Genomic DNA, 24144 nt, shown 5'->3' with positions numbered 1-24144 from the left:
TTGGTAACAAACGTTGACATTGTCTAATGCTCCTACATATTTTGACCGATTTCAACCAAACTTTGTCAAAAGTATCGGTAGCCCAGCCCCAACATGTCACGTGACCAAACTGGGGTCAAAGGTCGTCATGTGGTCACTGGGGTCAAAACCCTGATTTGTTTATTCAAAACACTCCTTCCAGAAATTAGATGGCACTATCACGTGACTCATGCATGAAAACGAATCGTTGGCCCGCAGCTTTCGAGATCCGATTGAGCTGTTTACAAAACATAGAGATGGGACATGTTGTCATTTTTGTGTTTTTACTTACAAATCCTTGAAGACAATTAATGCACACATTTTCAGTCAATGAAAGAAGATTTCAACTCAAAACTTAGATTTATTGTTTCTACAGAAAACCATGGTACATGTATATGTAATCACAAACTGTATGGAATAAATTTGTAATCTCCAAATTAATCAAACGGAAGGCCATTTCCACTAAGCTGTTATGCATTTAAAAGTGAACCAGCCAAAGGAATATCTTTCATGTAGAAATTCAACTGGTAACCAGTAAAGCACGTTTATGGAACAAATCTCTTTGCTGAACAACTCTGTGAAATCAGCCCTTGTGATTCAAAAATAATATGAACACCAATTTTTGTATTAGTGTAAAACCAAACCCACAACTTTTATATAATTATAATTCACACTATAATTCCGATTGTTACAAGTACGTAAAATCCTACACATGCACACAAAGAAAGAATTTTATATTAATATAGTCCTGAATATCCCTAGAACACACACAGCACACATCAGTGTTTGCAATATTTGAAAAAAATTATCCTGAAAGTTTTCCGTGCAAAGAAAAAAAAAAGTTACATTGGGCATTCAGAACTAATGATTTGTAAAAACAAGACCTGAACGTCATAAATGTAGGCCAAGTTCGCACAAGGACTATACATGTAGTTGACCAATGGTTAACTAACGTTTGCCCAAACTCTGTCTAGTCGACGGTGGTTGACTACGCTAGTCGACTATTTGGAACCAGCCTACTGGGGTTGGTTGCTTCGCTGGTAACCAATAGCCGCGCGCATTCATAACGCTAGCAGACATCCAGGATCCCGAAATTTTGCGATGACATTTTGACCAGCGTTTGACTAGAGACGTTAGCACGTTGCCATCAGTGCGCAGGCGTAAGGTACGTCACAAATCAACCACTAGGCGACTAATGGTCCTTGCCCGAACTTGGCCGTAGTCTTACTGATAATTCATCAGTGAGGCGAAACCATAAAAATAGCATACTGTTACAGCTTCATGTGAAATACAAAGCGGATTGCGATTCCCCGAAGAGAATTTGATCCAGTGTTCCGAGGACTCCAGTAGAGAAAAGCAGAAATGCAACACATACATTTTTTTTTGAACCACAAACAACTGATAACGATTACAAAGTGACGTATTATCCAAGTGATGTATTGATTTGCATATCGTACGTTCAGCCTGTTCGATGACTTCCCTCGCGATTACCCATACATGTTCTTTGGTCTTGGGTATAAAGATGCACACACTCTTGTTTCACTATACTCGCGAGGACAGTGCTTTGTATTTCCCTTTGTCCCTCTAATATAACACTCTTCTATGGACTTCCCTCGCGATTACCCATACATGTTCTTTTGTCTTGGGTATATAAAGATGCACACACTCTTGTTTTACTATACTCGCGAGGACAATGCTTTGTGTTTCCCTTTGTCCCTGTAATATAACACTCTCCCATAGACTAAGCACACAAACTTACTACAGAGGACCGTTTTGAACGAAAGACCCAACTCCCGAGGACTGAAAGGATCTGTTGTTCTCCCTTTGTGTGTTGGTCCTCGGGAGTTATGTAGAACACGTACACATGTGCAATCTTAGCAATAAACGAACGATCTCCGTTATTCGAGGTCATGTGCTGATTAAATCTCGTTTACAAATGGATTTGAGGAGTCGAGAGCAAGCCATGGTGGCCACTTTTTGTACGTGCTCTTCCAACGTGAACAAGAAATGCCGGTTCAAATTAACTGAACTTTCCTCCCGTCGTCTGGTACTAGTGTGAAGTGAAGCTGAGACACTTTTGAATTTCCCGTCACCGTGGTGTTAGACTTAGCTGCAGGTTGTCGCATTGTATTGTGGGATACTTACCCAAGTAACCAGCTCAGCGGGTCGGTTACTTGGGCCAGGCTCGAGTAAGCACGAGAAGTCGTGTGCGAGTTCAATTGAACACAGTCGCGCTTGCACGAGTAAGCACAGGGAAGTAACTGAACATGTAACAACCTGAAAGAATCCCACATCCTGGATTTTCCAATATTTCAAATATTTTAATTACGTTTATTTTGTCAGTTATCAATCATTTTAGTTGCAAAGAAAAAAAAAACCTGACTGATATTGCAAGATACTTAGAAAGAATTAAGTAACGAGTTAAGTTGTGGTTGTATCTGAAATCAAAGTTTTTTTGTGTTCCTCATTGCATAGATCATGCATTTTAAGTTGAAGCCAATCAAATGGAACGGTCTGGTACCAAGCTGCCACCAGAGCATTGCACATGATGTCACAGTGTGGTGATGTAGGTACAGGAATTCAGGACCATCAATTCATCTTGTAATGGCACCAGTCTAGCTGAAAAACCAAATTGGCAAAAATGAAAATTGAAAATGAATTTAAATGGGACACAAAGGTGCATATTTAAGGGTTGCATAAAAGAATTTTCGTTACATGCCCTTTAAGCATTATCAAGCAGTCGCTATCAACAAGATAAATCAAATCCAGCCTTGGGAACTTTGGCAACAGGACCCAAGCAATTCGAAGCATACTTCACATATACTGTGGGGAGTGTGACCTAGTGGTTAGGGTTTGTGACTCATAATCAGAGGGTCAAGGGTTCAAATCCAGCTGCTGGTAATACGTTGTGTCCTTGGGCAAGCCACTTCATCCCCACTTGCCTCTATCCACCCAGGAGTACAAATGGGTACTGGCATTAGCTGGAGAGTAACCTGCGATGGACTGGCATCCCATCCAGGGGGAGAAAAAATATTCAATCTCCTGGCCATATGTTGTGTCCTTGGGCAAACCACTTTACCCCACTTGCCTCTATCCACCCAGGAGTATAAATGGGTACTGCCATTAGCTGGAGAGTAACCTGCGATGGACTGGCATCCCATCCAGGGGGAGTAGAAATATTCAATCTCCTGGCCATATGTTGTGTCCTTGGGCAAGCCACTTTACCCCACTTGCCTCTATCCATCCAGGAGTACAAATGGGTACTGGCATTAGCTGGAGAGTAACCTGCGATGGACTGGCATCCCATCCAGGGGGAGAAAAAATATTCAATCTCCTGGCCATATGTTGTGTCCTTGGGCAAACCACTTTACCCCACTTGCCTCTATCCACCCAGGAGTATAAATGGGTACTGCCATTAGCTGGAGAGTAACCTGCGATGGACTGGCATCCCATCCAGGGGGAGTAGAAATATTCTCAGTCGTTTCATGCTACTGAAACCGGAGATAAACGCCGGCCTGATGGGCCACACTGGCTTTTTACTCACGCATACAGCTTGAATACGAGAAGTTGTAGGGGTCCTATTCCAAAAGTTATCTGGATTAGAGAATAGCCATAGACCTCAGGAACGGCCGAGATACCTACCTACATAATCTTGTCTTCCAGTGGTTTGTCTAGGCCAAGCTCTTCCGGAGTGTTGATGCTTAACTCATCCAGGGTGGGACGGAGCTCTTGGACCATGTAGGGATAGATGTTCTTGTGACTTCCCGCCTTGTCCTAAAAAAAAACCCGGAAAAAAATAAAAGAATTGCTCAAGAAACCGGTATACTACTCATTGGACCGTCCAAGATTCAACCATAGGCTCCGACCGCTTTTAGTAAACTCCAGCTAAACCGACATCGTACAACTCGTCAAATTGCTCAAGTCGGCCGTCTGACTAAAGTCCCGATTGTCCGTAATGCATTTCCATTGAAGTTTTTATTTCTAAGTCGGCTTTTATAAGTCGCCATTTCGCTCAAGTCGTCGTGTTACTCTCGGTCACCTTTCCATAAAAAGCATTACAAAATCCTTTGTGTAAGTCGGCATTCAACAAATCACTCATTGGCATCGACTTCCTGTACTGCGGTTGGCAAAGTGTCAAGTTAAAAGTGGTTTCGCACATTTTGGTTTAATACTGGAATGATAGCCAAAAAACTGCTGAAAAATTAATTTAGCACAATCAGTTTTGAACTATGATTTGCACTAAAAATGCAGTACACTATTGGTTCAGATAAAGATGGTAAAGGCAAAAAAAAAATTAATAGTTTTGCTTCCAGTGACCCGTGAAAATCATCAATTACTACCTTTTACCATTAACTACACACAGACACCTTCATATGCTCGTACACACAAAAATTGCAAACAAACAAAACATTTCCATACATGTACCTATCAACCCTATTTTCAAATGCCATGTAATCAAAAGCAGAATTTTTTTTTGGCCTAATCGTTCGGAAATGTATGATGTCCAACTGTACATGGACCTTAATTTCCATATTTGGTCATAAGCCTGCCCATGTTTGGTCCCGCCCATGTCTTGTGATCTGATTGGTTCAGTATGCACTGTTTGATTGACAGATTCATTCACGCAAACCACAGGTGGGCGGGACTAAAGGCCAAATATGGAACAGTCCATTAGGAAGTTGACTGAGTTTTTGTGGTCACATGGCCAGAATTCATGCTGTAATTGGTCCATGTGCACGGTTTGATTGACAAGGCAGGAAAGATTCATCCACACAAACCAAAGGTGGGCGGGACTTATGGCCAAATATGGAACAGTCCATTAGGAAGTTGGCTGAGTTTCTTTGGTCACATGGCCAGAAGTCATGCTGTAATTGGTCAATGCCCACTGTTTGATTGACAAGCAGAAGTCATGCTGTAATTGGTCAATGCGTGCGGTTTGATTGACAAGGCAGGAAACATTCATTCACACAAACCAAAGGTGGGCGGGGCCTACGCCCAAATATGGAACAGTCCATTAGGAAGTTGACTTTTGTGGTCACATGGCCAGAAGTCATGTTGTAATTGGTCAATGTGCACGGTTTGATTGACAAGCAGGAAAGATTCATTCACACAAACCAAAGGTGGGCGGGGCTTACGGCCAAATATGGAACAGTCCATTAGGAAGTTGACTGAGTTTTTGTGGTCACATGGCCAGAATCATGTTGTAATTGGTCAATGTGCACGGTTTGATTGACAAGCAGGAAATATTCATTCACACAAACCAAAAGTGGGCGGGGCTTATGGCCAATGGAACAGTCCATAAGGAAGTTGACTGAGTTTCTTTGGTCATATGGCCAGAAGTCATGCTGTAATTGGTCAATGCCTATTGTTTGATTGACAAGCAGAAGTCATGCTGTAATTGGTCAATGCCCACTGTTTGATTGACAAGCATGAAGGGTCCATGCCACCCTTGGGAACGAGGTATCGTACCTTGACTGCTTCAAGGACGCGTACAGCCATGGCGCTGTCGTTGAGACGTCGGCACGCCTTCAGAGCGGCAGCAACGATCTTAGGTTCCGGGACCAAGTCATGGCCATGAAGCTCATTCAGGCCTCGTCGGAGCTCCCAGTCATCGATCTCTGGACGGTTGAAGTAGGCCTCCCACCGGGCGTCAAACTGCTCGTCCGTCTCCTCCTTCTTGGATGAGTAACTCCTTGATGCAACTGTTCAGGGAAGAAAATTATGGGAAGAAAGTTAAAAAAGTACGGGAAAGATGTTAATTTTTACTTTAACCCTAACCGCCCTGAATCCTCCAAAATCCTCATGGCAAAAGTGCGTTGCTGATTTCGGAGTACGCACTGTGTCAAGGTCTTGGGCCGGACCTTGTGTTGTTTATGCTCAGCCGTGCATAAATTTAGTCCTTGATTATACTTGACATCCTCCGCACTGCTCCAGGATGTCACTGCCTCTGCCTCAGCCTATTGACAGACATAGCCGGAGGATGTTGCAGGATTCAGGCAGTGGTCATCCCTCCATGGACCATATTCAAGAAATAACGGAGGAATTTGCAGGATTGAGGCTATATCATATGCAATTTTTCCATGAGGCCAATTGGAGGATTTTGCAGGATTGAGGCTACATCCTAGCAAAAAGGCCTAGGGAGTTAGGGTTAATACCTGTCACACAGGGCATGGGGAAAAACATGTCACACTCACTAGTGTTCTTTTTTTTAACAGGATCTGTTATCTATTTCCACATTTAAAAAAAAAATTGTTGTGCCAGATGTGTAAATGTAACTAGGCGTACGTTTGTTTCTGATAAATATCTCAAAAGTGTACAGGTGTATCACACTGCTGTAATGATACATTTCTTTTTAATCCCTTATTTTTTATATTTTTTAGGCATACGTGTACGTTAAAAATCACTGTGTCATTTGGTAATCTAATTATCTGACAACTGACATGACTGAATGATTTCGGTGATTTTAAGTAAGTAGGCCCATGTATTTTGAAGCTACATGGGACACAATATCAAACAAATTGGACAAAAATACATTCGTCATTGGTACTGCATTGGCAGAAACTAGAATAAAATAATGAAAAGAAATTTCAAAACTATTCATAATAAATAGATATTTGACAATGGCATGAATAAGAAATAACTTCAGTGAACAAAAAGCATGAACATTTTATCTGACATCACTGAGCCCGAACAAATATTTGTTAACCACACACACATTGATTGTCAAAATTTTGGCGATCGTGTATCAACAGGCACAGTTCTATAGGGAACAAAATCCACTTTGGAATCATTTGACCTAGGCTAGGCCTTCCAAACTAGTTGGTGACATTAAGACTTTCATTAAGAACAATTTGGGGTAAAATGACGATGACAACAACTTCAACAACAAAACGCAACATGAAAATAAAGATGGCGATCACTGCGCGATGTACATGTTGTACCGTGAACGTGCAAAGCGCGCTGAATTGCACGGCATAAACCATAACCTGCGTAGGAAAATCGTAATTTCGGTAATTTCTACACCAATAAATGTTCAAAATTTTGAGAAAAGTCTGCTTTAATTTTATAGGTTGAAAAGCTCATTTTTTTACTTTGACCATGTTGACTGAGTAATAGAAAACACCCTCGACTCTAATTGATCGAAACTAACTTAACCATGTAGCCCTCCATGCTTAAACAGGGGCCCGAAACAGGCCTACACGATCGACAAAATTTTGTAGTGCATCAAAGTCAAACATCCCAATTCCCATTCATATGCATGTGGTTCAAATCCACTCTATTGTCTTTTTCTAAATTTATTATTACATACAAATTACTAACCAACAGGTCGACTACAAGCCTGAAGACTAATCGCCGTTCTTGTTTTGCTCACAACACTCGATATTACTCGTCGATACATTGTGGTTTTTGGTGTGTAGAAATTACGTGCAAAACGCTGGAAAATCCACACAACCGGCGAATTCACTTGCGGTGACCTTTGAACCTGGCCGGCCGGCGCGGCCGGCTCGAGGTAGGCGCGGATTTGGCCGGATTACTGCTGCGTATTCAGCCGCGGGTTCAGCCGCGCATTCACAAAAATTTAGAAATAAATGTATAATACATGCGGCAAAAGGTGATCTATCTTCAAGAAAGATAATTCAATTGTATTCAACGAATTTTCCATAACAATATTTTTTTCACTCGTCTCCACAATATTTTCACTTAACCCTAAAGGGGCCGGGTTATTTTGACCATCTCTCAGCCGGGGGGGGGGGGGGGGGGGGGGGGGGGGGGGGCGGATTCCGCCCCTCCCCCAAGATCTCGACCATCGAGTGACGAAAAATTTTCGTCTCCACAATATTTTCACCTAACCCTAAAGGGGCCGGGTTATTTTGACCATCTCTCAGCCGGGGGGGGGGCGGATTCCGCCCCTCCCCCAAGATCTCGACCATCGAGTGACGAAAAATTTTGAAACTCAGCATATGCATAGAGCAACTCTTCCTAAACATGCCCAAGAAATTTCATGATTATAGGTCAAAGGGTTTTGGAATTATGGCTAATTAATTATTCATATGTATGAATGGCAATTCTGCTCGGTGTACACGACGTATATGCGAAAATTCAGTTTTTACGGCGCGTAGCGGCGGAAAATTTTTCGCTACGTGGCAACCCGTGGTCCGATTTTTATGTTTTTGGTATCAAAAGATGCGCAAAGCTCGAGGCTAAAAAGTCATAACAGCTCGGGTCGCGAAATTTTTTTTTTTAGAGGCTATCGCGGAAAATGTTGGGGGGGGGGCGGATTCCGCCCCCCCCCCGCCCCTTTAGGGTTAACGCCGAACTTCGTTTGGGCAGATCGTGATCTACGTTGACAGAAGTCTCTACGGTGGTGACCAGTATTATGTAGCGCGCCCTATTTTGGAAGAAATCGATGTTGATAAAATGTACAGAATACGGTACACCCGATCAACTAAATTTCCATAGACAACCGTGATTAGTAAATTTAATATTATGGGAAACCGTCAAACAATAACAAATGATATGACCGAACTTGCAAATATATTCTAAACGCGATAAATGCAAACAATGAAATAAGAAAGTCAACGCCCATGGGCTGTATTATATTGTAAGTTTGGACAGTGATCGGTTTTGATGTGTTACATAAGGAGATTCAATTTCGTGAGAAACCGTCAAACAACAACTGAAAGTTACTTTCGAGAAAGGCGCGCTAAATAAAACTAGTGATTCTGTCCCCCGTTAAAGGTGTCCGGGGGGACAGAATTACCTAGGTAAAAGTGTCCTCCCCGGCCCGTTAATTCTGTCCCCCTTCAGGTACTATATGTACTGTATCGTTACGGTCATAATAGCTTGATTAATTGACTTTTTTTCTGAAATGAAATCTTTTGATGCCAAACATCATGACAAATGAGTGTACAAAAATTCATTTTAATGTAACGTGTATTTCTTGAGTTGTTGGCCCGAAATCGGGTTTGGTGGTGGAGATCGAGACCACTATAATAGAGGGCGCGCCACGTAAATAGTGGTCTCAACAACGCATCAACACGGATGCTGCACAAGTGAAGAAAAAGAACAACCTCGTTTTCGATGAACTACTCAAGAAATACAAAATGGATTAAATTGAAATTTCGTGCAATTAGTTTTCACGATGTGTAGCATGAGTAGTTTGAATGGCGTGAGAAACCGTGGAGCTATAAATATAATAGGATCGTAACAATCTAGTGTTTTAAACGTTACAAATCCATGTTGACTTCCATTAGGATTGTATTTGTTGCAAATAAAATCCTGTATTGTTACGGTCATAATAGCTTGATTAATGGACTTCATTTTCTGAAATGAAATCTTTTGATGCCAAACAACATGACAAATGAGTGTACAAAAATTCATTTTAATGTAATGTGTATTTCTTGAGTTGTGGGCCCCAAATCGAGTTTGGTGGTGGAGATCGAGACCACTATAATAGAGGGCGCGCCACATAAATAGTGGTCTCGGCAACGCATCAATACGGATGCTGCACAATTGAAGAAAAAGAACAACCTCGTCTCCGATGAACTACTCAAGAAATACAAAATGGATTAAATTGAAATTTCGTGCAATTAGTTTTCACGATGTGTAGCATGAGTAGTTTGAATGGCGTGAGAAACCGTGGAGCTATAAATATAATATGATCGTAACAATCTAGTGTTTTAAACGTTAAAAATCCATGTTGATTTCCATAAGGATTGTATTTGTTGCAAATAAAATCCTGTATTGTTACTTTCATAATAGCTTGATTATTTGACGTTTTTTTCTGAAATGAAATCTTTTGATGCCAAACATCATGACAAATGAGTGTACACAAATTCATTTTAATGTAATGTGTATTTCTTGAGTTGTGGGCCCCAAATCGAGTTTGGTGGTGGAGATCGAGACCACTATAATAGAGGGCGCGCCACATAAATAGTGGTCTCGGCAACGCATCAATACGGATGCTGCACAATTGAAGAAAAAGAACAACCTCGTTCCGATGAACTACTCAAGAAATACAAAATGGATTAAATTGAAATTTCGTGCAATTAGTTTTTACGATGTGTAGCATGAGTAGTTTGAATGGCGTGAGAAACCGTGGAGCTGTAATTATAATATGATCGTAACAATCTAGTGTTTTAAACGTCTACTTTTTCATGAACAATCATCTGGCCAGAATTCAATTCAATGCGTCACTTAATTTTAGAGATAGCTTTTCTTGTTTGTTTGTCTTGACCAATCCACTGGCAAAAAAATCAAATCAATGCGTCACTTAATTTTTGAGAGCGTGTCCAGCTTGACTATCGTACGTTTCTGTGCAAAAGTGAGGCAAATCTTGTTTGTCATGCAGAACTCCACTAAAATAATAGTCCCAACATTTGGGTTTCGCTTCTTTTTTTCTTTTTTTTACTCACACTGTATTACTGCTTGTTTAAAACAAACAAAGTGTACCCGCACATGTCAAAAACACGCAGCTGTATTTCATAATCTGCGAAATAATTTCACTGGGCGCACTTCATTTTGGTTTAAGCGTCAGCCGAACACTAAGTAGTGCCGAATTAGCCCGTTAAAGTGACCGCATTTGCCCTGCACTATTCGAATTGGTTCTATTCGGCTTCGTAAAATTGGGTCGCAGAAAAAATAGGGGCACATTAACGGGCTCATGCGACACTAATTAGTGTTCGGCTGAAGCCAATGAAATTAAGTGTGAACAGTAACATGATATCGCAGATTGTGGAATAAAATTGTGAGTTTTTGACAACATGTGAGCCTTTGTCTTAAAGGGGCAGTGATAAATATGCACAGTTGAAAAGAACACATTCTAATCGGGCAGTAAAATTGTGAGCTTTGATATTATGTGTGGTACACTTCGTTTCAAATGATGCACTTACTTTCAAACGTCTCCAAAAGTGTTGAAAAATAACACGAAATGTCATGATTCCCATATATGCAGCTAATTTAATAGTACTTTTTACATCGAAAATTGGATGTAACGGCTGCTTATGTCAGTTTTTTTACATGTGAAAAAAGTATTGCTATTTGTCGTTTATTATGCAAAAATTCGATGAATAGAGTATTTTTCTTGAAACTAAATCACCTTTTGCCGCATGTACTATAGATTGTTTTTTGTTTTTTAATGAATGCGCAGCTGAATCCGCGGCCAATAATCCGGCCAAATTCGCGGCTACCTTGAGCTTCATAACCTTTGACATTGTATGCAAATAATAAAAACTGGTTCCCTGGTACCGGTAGTATATTATAGATTTCTTATTTCGAATGAAGCTGGTACCAGTGAAATCAGGAGGACTGAAGCAAAAATAATCTGTATCTAAGATTTATAGGTTTCTCATTACTTTAAAGTTACTTAGAAAATTAAATTAAAATTACAATGAAATTGTATTTCGGACGAGTGTTGATAATGGATAAAAAGAGCATGGAATTGTGCGAATTAATTGATATTAATTGCATTGTGACTGATTCAGACATGAATCAGTCGTCTGCTGTCGAGAAACTCTTTATAAACACAATTTTGAAATTTTATTAATAACACATTTTCTTTATCAAAGCATTCGTTATTAAATACAAACAGTATATTTAATTGAAGATAGATTTTTTTGTTGTTGAATACGTTTCACAAAATGTACAGAAAAAAAGTTCATATTCACCATATTTTGTTAGTTTTGTTCGAGGGCAGTGACGTAATGATCATAACATTGCACTATTTTTACATGCACAGACAAGACGAGGATTTCGATTTGGGGAAAACTTTTGTACGTTGGAATTTTGTGATTTCTTCTAAGGTTTGTTTACCGGAAAGTCGCCATGGATGAGGAGGATGAATATATATTGGGTGAGGAAGACGTCGAAGAGGATGAAATGGAATCCAGTGACTTTGAAGGGCACTTTGAAATGGACGACGATGAAGGTTCTTCGCAACGGGATCAAATTGAAGAAGACGACTTTCATTACGAAGTGCTAACGCCAGATGACAATGTACAACTCATGGTCGATACAATTCGTGAAGTTAATGTTGTTGTTCAAGTAAGTATAGATTGGTGAACTGAAATTCGAAACAGGGAGTAAGCATGTGTTGTCAGAAAGGCTAAAAAAATGTTCGGAAAAGTTGTTAAATAAGGTGTACAAATAACATGAATAATTATATGCATCACTGAGCTCAGACAGTCAGACTCGGTCACATCAGGCATGTCAGGGAGGCTAAATTTTTTGGAATATATTTTTTTTTGATGTGGGAAAGAATATTGCAACCTGACGCTGCTTCTTTCTTCATATATCATCTCAATGAAAGTCAGTCATTGCATAAACGATGATAAGACATGAATCTGGGATTGAGAAACATTTCCGATTTTGCCTAAATAATATTTTGCCGTAAATATGACCTACTTACATGACTTAAGTTTTCTTTGCTCTACAGTCATAGACTTTTTACACAACCACTGAAGTGGTGTCAGGTTGCAACATTCTTTCCTTGATAGGCCTACATGGTTTTGTAGAAAAAGTAAAAGAACAATTTTAATACACGTTTGGATTCTGTTGGAATTGGCAAACCAAAGAAAAGTGGATTGAACGTTCAACCAGGGATTTTTTTATACTCCGAGTCTGAAAATGTGTACGCTGCCTTAATGCAGAGTAAAGTGTGATTATTTTACATACAAAAGGAGTGCAGAAACATGATTGAAATGTTAAAAACTCACATTTTCTCAAAATATTTTTCTTTACTCATAATATCAGGCTTATTTCAATAAATATATGGCAGACGGCAATCATGATTTCAAAAATTTGGATATTTGAATTTAAATAGAACAATATGAATGTGCAACAAAAATGCAAAATTAAATCACAACTTCCTATTCAGGAAAGGGTTATTGGACTGCGCCCTCACGTTTTCAATTGCGGTTACCTGTGGAATAAAGCTCAATTTATATCAAAATACATGGTTAACAAGTCCTGTCAATTACAAAGCCTAGAAATATTTCTTGCATACAGCTTGCATCATATTTTTACACAATATGTATTCAAGATTAGTCCAAAAAAAAAAAAGTCGGTCTCTGGTCAGCGCGCGTCGATTTTAATCATGCGCGTCAATCTTTTTTTGTTTCCAAAATGTTCCGCAGTAGCTCCAACAGCGCCCTCTATTGCCGCACCGCCTCAATTTTTTTACCAAAGAGCACCAAGGAATGGGAAATTGCACCAAGGCAAATGATCGAGGGCACCAAGGCAAATTATGGAGGACACCAATGTACATGAGACACCAAAAAAGCAAAATAGTACCCTACCTTGTCTGTACAATCCAAGCTTGAAAAAAAAAAAAAGCCGTGTCGCCGCATCAATTCCGGAACTTTGGTCTGACCAGAGACCGAGTATTTTTTTTTTTTTTTGGCCTTAAGTAAAAATAACATCTGCATGCAGTGAGTTGTCCTTTTTTTTAAACATGCTACACAGTATGTATACCTCTTTTTAGTTTTTACAAATTATTATTAAAGTTTAGGAGTTACCTCTGTTTTTGCAATGCAGGAATAATTTGGGTTTGCTTCTGAATAACTTAATTGTAAAATACTAGTTGACATGATGGAGATAAAATGTCATGAAAGAGTGTCAAGCACAATTAATAAATTCCTAAGACAGTTAACCCATTCCTATTGGTTGAGAGTCCGTCACGTGGCCAGTCTTAAATGGCTGATAAAGACCAGCTGGCTGGTCTTAAATACTTTTCCAGTGTCACTTGAAACTCCTATGAAATCCGGTGCCTTTTAATGTTTTATTGGTAGAATGTTCACAATCCTCACGTAGGCATGCGTAGTACTACCAGTGAGTCAGAATTTCATAGTCCTAAATTCACAATACACCGGCACTGCTGCGTTGTGCGTCACATCGCGCCGTATGCACGACGCGCACGCCAATCTCCACATAAGGAGTTGTTTACGACACTCGCGAGACTAGACATGCCATAATATAGCTTTGGTGTCCCGAAAAACATGACGTAAAATTGTTGAACAAAATTGTTGGAATTTTATAATTTTTGACTCGTTTTGACTTTTGGACCGAAAAGTTAGATTATTTGACCGAAAAGGTATTGTGAATGGGAATATGTGAACTTAGGTAAGATTTGAGGCTTTGCATGGTGGAGATACTAAATAATGAAAGGTTTGCGAAAACACCATGTGAAAATAATTTCTCAACTAAGAGAATGGTTCTGAAAAGAACCAGAGGTATAAACTCGACGTTCCAGTCAGTATGCTCTGACCGTCTTCAGGAGAGAATGTGTGAATATAATGTGAACTTGGTCAGAATATGTGAACTTGGCCAGTATTAAACACTTTTTTTTAAGACCGGTTGGAGTCTGGATGCTGATAATTATCCGAGCCGAATATCAACATCCAGACTCCAACCAGTCTTAAACACAGTGTTTAAAACCTGCCACATCCAGACTCCAACCGGTCTTAAATACAGTGTTTAAAACCTGCCACATCCAGACTCCAACCGGTCTTAAACACAGTGTTTAAAACCTGCCACATCCAGACTCCAACCAGTCTTAAACACAGTGTTTAAAACCTGCCACATCCAGACTCCAACCGGTCTTAAACACAGTGTTTAAAACCTCCCAACCACACATTTATTCCCTCAGTTATGTGTATAGACACTTTGCCAAAAGTTACTTCTCAAAAAAGTTGTCAGAAATTATTGTAATTGTGACCGTGACGCAATACCCTTAGTGTACAAATGAACAAGCTCGAAACAATCTCAGAATCTGCAGAAGCTCAGAAGTGATTGTGCCGTGTGATTTCTGGATGGAGTAGTGTTTTCAGTATAAACATCAGGATTTTGACCCTAGTGACCCCATTTTTCAGGACTGCATTAACCCTAACGTACCTAAATCCATCAAAATCCACACCCCTGTTTTGGAGGATTTCGGTGGATTCAGGATACCTCCATATTGAAAAAGTTGGGGGATTTTGATGGATACAGGACAGTAAGCCTAGCGATACTGCAGGATTTTGATGGATTCAGGATACCTCCATATTGAGCAGTTGAGGGACTTTGATGGATTCAGGATCTCAACAGATTTACTCCCGTCTAATTGGTGGATTTTGATGGACTCACTGGCCATCAAGGTTTTTTTGCATGGCAAAATTGATGGATTTTGGCGGATTCATGATACTTTTTTAGTAAAAATACCTAAGGGGTTAGGGTTAAATTTGTAACCCTCTTACCGGTAAATTGCAAAACTACATTCTGTGCCAAGCTGTCCTTTCAGTCAAAATCAATCAAGTGACTGTTTTTAACAGTTACGAGCTCCCAGCCTACATAAAGCAGGCCTGGCTGCAGATGATTGATAACACAGCTGTGCTAAACCAGTTTGCTGCTTTTGTCTGTTGACTGAATTTAACTAGTCAGAGTGCTTGTGAAAAATACCGGTATGATCAGGGCCCAATTTCACGGGGCTGCTAAGCACAAAAAATTGCTTAGCACAAAAAAAGTCTTGCTTATAAAAGCAGGTTATCAGCCAAAACTCCATGCGATTTTCATGCTAAGCAAACAACAGCTGAATACTAATCACGAGCAATATACAACACATGGATTTTTTGCTGGTAACCTGCTTTTTATAAGCCAGATTTTTTTTGTGCTAAGCAAATGTTTGTGCTTAGCAGCGCCTTGAAATTAGCCCCTGATTGTTGGTGACTAGCCTGTGTAAAAAGCATGGCAGGGGAAGTAGATGGAATTTTTGACTGCCGGTGACTGTTTAAACAGTAGGAGGTTAAAGTTACACAAAAGAGGGCCAGGGCCACAGGCACGAGTTGATGCATACAAGTATACCCATTGTCAGGGCCTGAGCGACAACGTGATTTATATCCATGCAAGGCTGTCACTGGAACGTTTGTTACTAACTAACAACCGTTGATCGATAATCGCGCTGCACAGCTACATACTGTATGTACAGTGTATACTGTGTGTTGTGTACGTAATGTTCGTACACAGCCAAAAAACATCCGCATAAATATGTGTACATGTACGGTATTCTAAACTCAAATTCATTTACATGTATTAATTATCAAGGACTGGTTCATGTAGAACACTTTTGGTTTCTGCATACCAGCTAATTCTTTGTTTCTATCTCATAAAAGAGGCTTGGCGATTTTGTGCAATTAGAAGCACTAGTGCAGGGCCAGTCAAAAATGTGCGTGTTCGGAAGGGGCAATTGAGAACTGCAGCTCGTGCAAATAACGCACATTTAATTATTCAATGGTGTGAACGTACACTCGCAAGTTAAACGCACAAAATGTCATCACTCCCGGCACTGATATTTACCCCTACTGGACAATATGGTATCGGCCTACAACTGTAGGGCGTAGTATGTTCAATGTACATGTACAATGTACGTTGTACCAGTATACATGGTATACTGAAAGCAACGAACATACCGGTGTCATATGAAAATCGGACTCGTATGAAAATCGAACTCTTTTTCCCTTTTATTGGTTAAACCCTCTCATGTAACCGGTCCCTCTCCTAATTATCTATGCATGGGCATGCGCAATACCACCAATGAGTCCGTATTTCATAAAACCTAAATTCATGCTACACCGGTACTAAACCATTTGGCTAGGAACCATCCTAAATATTGTAAAATCCTCCATTGCCACCATTTTAAAAATAGCATTCAGCCTCAATCCTCTAAAATCATCCGACAATCACTGTTAAAGATGTAGTCCATCATTTGTAATTTGTGCATTTTGTTCATTTGAAGCAACAAAAGTGCTCAAAATCTAATGAAGGATTCTGAACAACTAACCTGATGAAGTTTCAGCTCAGCTTCAGCTGTATATTCTGAGAAAAACAGCATTCTAGGATCTCAATTTCAAATCAAAAGTTGCTGAATCATGCTTTGAATTGTTTTGAATTGCAGCTATATGCGATGTCGCGCACTGATCCGACGAATTATAGCAACCGCGCGCGCCTGTGCGTCGTTCCAATGCTTGCGCGCGCTGCGCCGAATAACAAAACGAACTACTAATTTAAATTTTCCTACGGTGCGTCTTAAGACACACCGTTGGAAAGGCCTTCTTTCGTTGATTACTTCAAAATGATAGCTTGCCAGAAAGATTAATTTCACAGGGAGTTTAGTCCACTTACTATCTTTCAACCAAGTATGTTTTTCAAATACGCCAGTTACTTTTTTGGATGGCTGCAAATGATGGACTATAGCTTTAATGGGTTGAGTCAGTGCGGTTGATATTGAGCAAAATGCAGGGCTCAATTATGCATGACTGCACATAAACAATGCCAGGTACAGCCTATGAATACACTGACATTTTTTTTGCCATTCAGCCTCAATCCTTCAAAATCCTCCAAAATCTTGGTGGATTGAGGAAGGTTCTATAGGGTGAAGTCTGAAAATGATTGTGATTGGCCTTAATTGAGCAAATCCAAGATCCACCTTCATTTTCATTTTCTGTGTAGAACTCAATGTTTTGGACAGTGTGCCCTTGTCTGCCCTAGGCCTCAGGAGGATGAGATTATGCTGTCAAGCTTCAACATATTTAGGCACTTTTTTGTGCTACATGTATTTGTTGTACCAAAACAAAAGATGAACAGGATTGCTAAAGATGCTTTTTGTCCACACAGACATGTGAACTATTAAAACCCTAACCCCCTAACCCCCTAGGCCCTTGTTGCTTACAACCATCCTCAATCCTCCAAAATCCTCCAAAATTTTCCAAAATTTTGCAACTCCGCCTAAATTTTTCAAAATTGTCAGACAGTCATGCCTCAAAATGCATTCATCCTCAATCCTCCAAAATCCTCCTCATCCCAAAACTTTGCACTCGTGTTTAAATGAAGGATAACCAGTGCCAAATCCTTCAAAATCATCAGACAGTCCTGCCTCAAAATGCATTTATCCTCAATCCTCCAAAATCCTCTTGTGCTTCAATCACCATTCATCCTCAATCCTCCAAAATCCTCATGTGCTTCAATCACCATTCATCCTCAATCCTCCAGAATCCTCATTTGATTCAATCACCATTCATCCTCAATCCTCTAGAATCCTCCAAAACCGCCAGGAGGATTTTGGAGGAGTGAGGTGGGTTAGGGTTAATTAACATGTACATGTAGTGTCTACGTATTAAGTTAAAACCATTGTTTGGACAGACACCATTTTGTATTTTTTTAAAAATAACATGCTATTTTTTTAAAATAGCAAACTATTTTTTATGAAGATATTTTTTCACTTTTTATTTTTTCCTATTTTTGGGGGTGGCGAAATACAATGAAAAAAAATAGATTTAAAAAATGTGTTTTCAATAGGAAATAAATATATTTTATTTTTCTCTATTTTATTTCGACCTGGGGTAGTGCAGAAGTGAACTGTTTGCTGAAGTTGGGATCGTATCAACCACAACATCTATTTTTTTTTAGGGCCTATGTCTCATAATCTATAATTAGCAGTGCTGGTGCTAAATTAGCACCAGCATATCCTGGCTTTAAGTTCAACAATAACCAGCTCAGTGTTATTTAACTGCTGCATTTAATTGGGTAGCACTTTAAAGGGAAAATACGACATTTGCAAACATCAAAAAATAAAACTACCAAATCATTTTGAAATACCTTGCTGGACTGTTAGTGAATGACAGTGTTAAGCATCCTGTAAAATCATGGCACCTGGTATACTGTCATTTTCAAGAAAAGTGGTATTTTTGTATCAATTTCCAACGCTGATCGGCCGATCAGCGTTGGAAAAAAACTGGCTTTTTTTTGTCAAATACTGGCCCCAATTGACCATCGCACTTGTTTGCAATCGATTACAAACCTATGAATGGGTACAAGCGAGCTAGACTGGTTCCCTGACCTTACAATTCCCCAATGTATGTAAACTGCTCTGTTTCTTCTTATATGGAGTCAGGGAACCAGACTACAGGAAAATGAATGTTTTTCTTGGTTTTTATAGCATTTTCGAACCCAAAACCTCAAAAAAGTCAGTGTAACTACATGTATATTTGCTATATATTTCCAACCCCCCAATTCCATCCATTTCTGAAACTTACAGTAAAAGCAAATGATGTATATTCCCTTTAATATTATGAAGTGAGCAACAAATCTATTTCCAGCGATTCCCGCCTTTCCAAACCCTGTGGTTTTCCTTTGAAAAACAAAGTTTTTGGAGGACGCCCATTTTGTTTGCAAAGGTTCATTTCCACACATGGTACAGGGATGTACCGATACGTGTAGAAAGTTTGTACTTCCACGTACAAAGATTATACGTGTACAATGCATACATGTACCGGTTCCTGTGTACACGTGTTATAGTTATTTTCTCCATGATTAGGCCACAAAAAAAAATAAGTCGGTCTCTGGTCAGCGCGCGCGTCGATTTTAATCATGCGCGTCGATCTTTTTTTTTCCAAAATGTTCTGTGGTAGCTCCAACAGCGCCCTCTATTTCCGCACCTCCTCATTTTTTTTTTATCAAAGAGCACCAAGGAATGGGAAATTGCACCAAGGCAAATGATCGAAAGCACCAAGGCAAATTATGGAGGACACCAATGTACATGAGGACACCAAAAAAGCAAAATAGTACCCCACCTTGTTTGTACAATCCAAGCTTGAAGAAAAAAAAAGCTGCGTGGCCGCGTCAATTCCGGAACTTTGGTCTGACCAGAGCCCGAATTTTTTTTTTTTTGGCCTTATAGTGTATTCATAATCACACACACACATGACCTTTCCTATGGGTAGATGTGTCCAAAGTCTTTGTGATAATGTCATATAAGATTAGGTCATGAATGAGCAATGCAAAGTAAACTTTGCCATCCAGAGGTTGTTGGAGAATTAAAGGTAAATGGGTCATTCCACCGGGTTGGGAAGCAGTGCATGTTACATCCATATATTTGGTTAAATTATTAAAAGTATCAATGCATTCTAAACAATTGCTCAACATAATATGTGTCTTAAGGCGTTTCAATACTTGAGAAAGTTTGAAATCATTTGAAAGTACCGGTACTTTGACAAAAATATGAGCAAAAATGTATTAATTCGGATGTAACATTGACACCGTGTCAATGTTACATCATGTAACATTGGATTGGATTCCGCCCCTTTCCCCCTAAGATCTCGGCCAGCGAGTAATGAAAAATTATGAAACTCGGTACATGCATATAGAACAACTATTCATTACAATACCTAAGAAATTTCATGACTATAGGTCAAAGGGTTTTGGAAATAGCTAATTAATTATTCATAATCATATGCGCGAATGATAATTCGCTCCGTGTACACTACGTATATGAGGAAATTCAGTTTTTCACTGCGCGGCAGCCCGTGGTTCGAATTTTAGGTTTTTGGTATCAAAAGATGCGCAAGGCTTGAGGCTACATAAGTCAGAACAGCTCGGGTCGCGAAAAAAAGTTGGGGGGTAAAAGAAACTCAGGGATTAGTGTTAAATATAAAGACAAAAATAATCAAAATGGTAATTTCGTGTGCATTACAGTAGTATGCAGTGCACACATACCTGTACACATGTAGCTTAGAACAAATTTCTTGAAAATTATCTTCCCTAAATGTTGTGAATTGAGTTCAGTTACATTGTATCGCAGTGTCCTACGTAATATTAATAGCATGTTATTGTGTACATGTAGAGCCCCTTTAATGAACAGCTTGTGTGTGTGCGATGCATTCAGTGTCAGATTATGAACCATACAAGAAGAATCTCAGTTATTTGCGCCTGGCAAGAAAAAACGGAGCCAGGGATGGTCTCACAAATGAGAAATAAGCCACAGGCAGGGATCGTCTCAGAAAATAACCCACAATGGTCACACACAGAGCTATGATAAATTATATCATGGAGCTACATGTATAAAAAGGCTTGACACATGTACCGGTACAATGTGTGTACTGCACTTATTTTCATGAATGGAGGTGTGTACCAGTGCATGCACATGCACTTTGCTTGGGTCATATGGGTCATGTGGATGATGATTTATGAAAGGAGAATTCCATATTGTAGACCATATGCAAAACGAAAGGTTTAACAGAGTAATTGCAGAATACCCCGCCACGCGAAAATTACCCCTAAAAATAAATGGCTGCGCAGTCGGAAAAGTACATGTCGGGAAGTGGATACGCGGATTATTTTATACGGGGTGGAGTTGAACGCTGGAGGGTCTAATGAGGGCGCTATTTTCCTGTAATAAGAAATGCGGCTAGCATAGCAGGACAACGTGAATTGAATGGGGAGCAGGGGGGAAATGTCCAAGTCCAAAGTAGGTGCCAGGAAGTGGATACGCGGATATAGGGGATACGGGGTGACTTTATTTAGATATTTTTAGAACGAAGCATTCATATCCATGGTTGAAATAACAAAGGCAGAGACCGCAACGTGAGTTGAATGGGGAGCAGGGGAAAAATGTCTAAGTCCAAAGTATCCGCGTATCCGGATACGAGGTGGGATAGGTGAGTGGCGGGGTATTCTGAAGTACATGTGTGTACATTTGTATTTAAGTATACTGTACATACATTGTGTATGACATGGTATAAGGTACATACATTTTCACTGTTTTTCTTGCTTGACATGCTTGAGTTATACATGAAGGGTCATGAGTGCAGCTAATGGGGCAGTGTGCATCACACGCATGCATATTATTTTGTTCAGCTGTCATACATGTGTAAAAATTTGGCCTTGATCATCAATCCTCCTGCTACATGTATTTAAACAGTCACAGACAGTCAAAATTCCCATCCACTTCCCCTGCTGTACTTTTAACACAGGCTAGTCACCTGCTATCTGATGTGTACATGCATTGCCATACCGTACACTGCACAGCTACATTGTACATACATGCATTGTCAAGTACATGCATGTACATGACCTAATATGGTACACATGGGTACCACTACCAAGTACAATGTATCGGTGTGTACATACACACAGCAGTTACAAATTGTGTGTGTTTTACAACGTATGTGGACATGAAACCCATTCAGACACAATTATGCAGGTCTGTGATGCACAAGGAGTTAAGGGTACTACATGTATTTAGGGGTGGTAGAAAACGGAGATTTCAAAATCTGGTTATTTATCCTAAAACGGAGATTTCAAAATCTCGAAAAAAAGTAAGACTGCTGCAAACTGCTTACTGACTGGATGGACCTGAAATATATAGTTCGCAACGTCAGGCCACATTAATTTTTAGATTTCAAAATCTTGTTATTTATCCTAATCTTACTATAATTCCAGGAATCTCTGTCTGTCTGTCTGTCCGTCGATTATCTTCAGAACCGGGCACCATATGAAGTTGAGAATCAGCGGGTGTATTGCTCGGGGCCACAGAATGTGCAGTGCCAAGTTTGAAGTGGTTTGGATGAGCGGTTCTCGAAAAAGCTGCAAAAAAACCAGTATTTTCGGAGGCAAACGTGGCAGCTTAGAACATAACACCACGCACTGCCGTTCTTTTCAATTGTTTATGTCATGTTTAAGCTAAAGCGCGCGTGCTCAATATGACGCAAACAATGCAAAAAGAGTGGCACGCGCACGTGCATTGTAGGGCGATACCATTGTCCAGTATGGGTGAATAGCACTGCATACCATGTTTTCGTACGTGTACACGGGCACGTTATTTTTGCAGTCGACTAAGCGACCATTGTAGGTGGTCGAACTTCAAACTTGGCACAAACTTTGACGTAAGTGTGCGTTGTTTGCACGAGCAGTTCTCAAAAACTGCAAGTATGCAACCTATACCAGCGGCAAAGCAATTTGCGTTTCCCAAACATGCACATTTTAGACGGGCACTGCACTAGTTTCTTTCAAAGAGAATAAGAGTTACAATGTATGTTTCATCAGATGTTCCCCATTCAGCTCAGAGTCATGCCAACAAAATATGACGAGAAGGGTGACCGTAAGGTCAGAGCCAAATTCTGCTAAATGCACATCAAAAATCTGTCAGATTTATCAAACATCTGCCAAATTCCCCAGAATTATTCGAAATACACTATAAACACTTAAAATCACATGCAGACTGGTAGTATTGCCTTAATTAAGATTCAAATTACATAATCAACAATCTAGTCACATAAATATGTTGTGATATTATTGGTAAATATCGGGCAAAACGCGGATCCGGCCACGACGAAGTCCATTTGCCAGTGAACCTCAGCACCTAGACCAGCCAACCTGTCCCATTATGCAAGGGTTTGTTTGAAAGGATTGAAGCTTTTTTAACCCTAAGCTCTCCTAAAGCTACAAAATACTACCGAGTAGTAACCTGTAGTATGCCTTTCTTTCCATACCAGTGTGCACAACACATTGTAGTATTCTGTGGTATTTGGTCCTTGACCCCCAAAGAGCCCTTAGGATGTTAAGGTTAAACAAATGTACACTTTTTTTTCAAATTTACTGTTTTTCTGTCAAATAACCATTTTTGCAGAATTCTGCCACAAATCTGCCAAATAATTCCATTCTGTCAAACTTTCTGTCAAACTAGTTTTTTAACCAAAATTCTGTCAAAGTTAGCCAAAAATCGGCTAAAACGGTCACCCTGGTGACGAGTGAGGTACTGCATGCAATATCCTCCCGATAATTTTGTAAGGTTTGCAGGATTCAATGACCACTGGGCATAATTTACAAAAAACACTCCAGAGCTTTGATGTTGAAACTGTGTACTCGTTGTTGTCTGAGGACTTGCGGGGAAAAAAAATTCACAAGCTTACTCGGATTGGACTCGAACCCCCGACCTCCTGCGTACTAGCACAGACGTCTTACCACTCGACACCAAGCTTGCCGGGATCGGCTGGCCGGTTTGAGTCTGATGTAGGGCAATTCCGTAAATTCGGATGTACATGTCAGACACTTTAATGAGCTGCTGTTGGAAAAGTGAATGTGATACATCACTAATAATGTGACATCTAATGAGTAGAAAAGAATTACAGACCAAAATAAGGTTCCACCACCTAACGACCTTGTACGTACATGTGATGCGATCAAGCTAAATGAGTCATTTGTCGGGGGTTTTTATTTGGAGATACAGGCCAAAATAAGATCACTTTATCACATCACTTCATGACATCTCTTGGTGTTCCGACTTCCATAATTTTTGAACTAAAGATGGTATCAGCATGCGGT

General features: G+C 39.9%; 2 protein-coding genes across 4 annotated transcripts in view; one reads left to right on the top strand and one right to left on the bottom strand.

The window, feature by feature from the left end:
• Positions 1–2345: 2345 nt before the first annotated feature.
• LOC119737578 (cytochrome c oxidase subunit 5A, mitochondrial-like) lies at positions 2346–7526 on the bottom strand. 2 transcript variants are annotated; one of them, XM_038212035.1, is made up of 4 exons: positions 7339–7525; positions 5488–5720; positions 3661–3792; positions 2346–2637 (listed from the first exon to the last, which is right to left on the bottom strand). In XM_038212035.1, the coding sequence occupies exons 1-3, from the start codon at positions 7415–7417 to the stop codon at positions 3661–3663; spliced, it is 444 nt and encodes a 147-aa protein (XP_038067963.1). In that variant the 5' UTR covers positions 7418–7525; the 3' UTR covers positions 2346–2637. The 2 variants fall into 2 exon arrangements, with proteins under 2 accessions (XP_038067963.1, XP_038067969.1); XM_038212041.1 differs by having other exon boundaries at positions 2353–2633; positions 7339–7526.
• Positions 7527–11719: 4193 nt separating this feature from the next.
• LOC119737563 (E3 ubiquitin-protein ligase arih1-like) overlaps positions 11720–24144 on the top strand; it is a 28890-nt gene continuing 16465 nt past the window's right edge. For both annotated transcript variants that reach the window (XM_038212025.1, XM_038212017.1), the window contains exon 1: positions 11720–12060. In XM_038212025.1, coding sequence (XP_038067953.1) covers positions 11842–12060 — 219 coding nt within the window. In that variant the 5' untranslated portion in view covers positions 11720–11841. The remainder of the gene's footprint in view (positions 12061–24144) is intronic.

The sequence above is a fragment of the Patiria miniata genome, unplaced genomic scaffold, assembly GCF_015706575.1.
Source record: "Patiria miniata isolate m_02_andy unplaced genomic scaffold, ASM1570657v1 HiC_scaffold_10, whole genome shotgun sequence".
Lineage (NCBI taxonomy): Eukaryota > Metazoa > Echinodermata > Asteroidea > Valvatida > Asterinidae > Patiria > Patiria miniata.
This window is presented reverse-complemented; position numbering and strand designations above follow the sequence as displayed.

Excerpts from the sequence above, each read along its gene's own strand:
- LOC119737578 (XM_038212041.1), bottom strand. The coding sequence starts at position 7,417 with ATGTATCGACGAGTAATATCGAGTGTTGTGAGCAAAACAAGAACGGCG. Across the intron at positions 5,721-7,338 it reads GGCTTGTAGTCGACCTGTTG|TTGCATCAAGGAGTTACTCA; the intron begins GTTAGTAATTTG and ends TTCCCTGAACAG. Across the intron at positions 3,793-5,487 it reads GCGTCCTTGAAGCAGTCAAG|GACAAGGCGGGAAGTCACAA; the intron begins GTACGATACCTC and ends GTTTTTTTTTAG.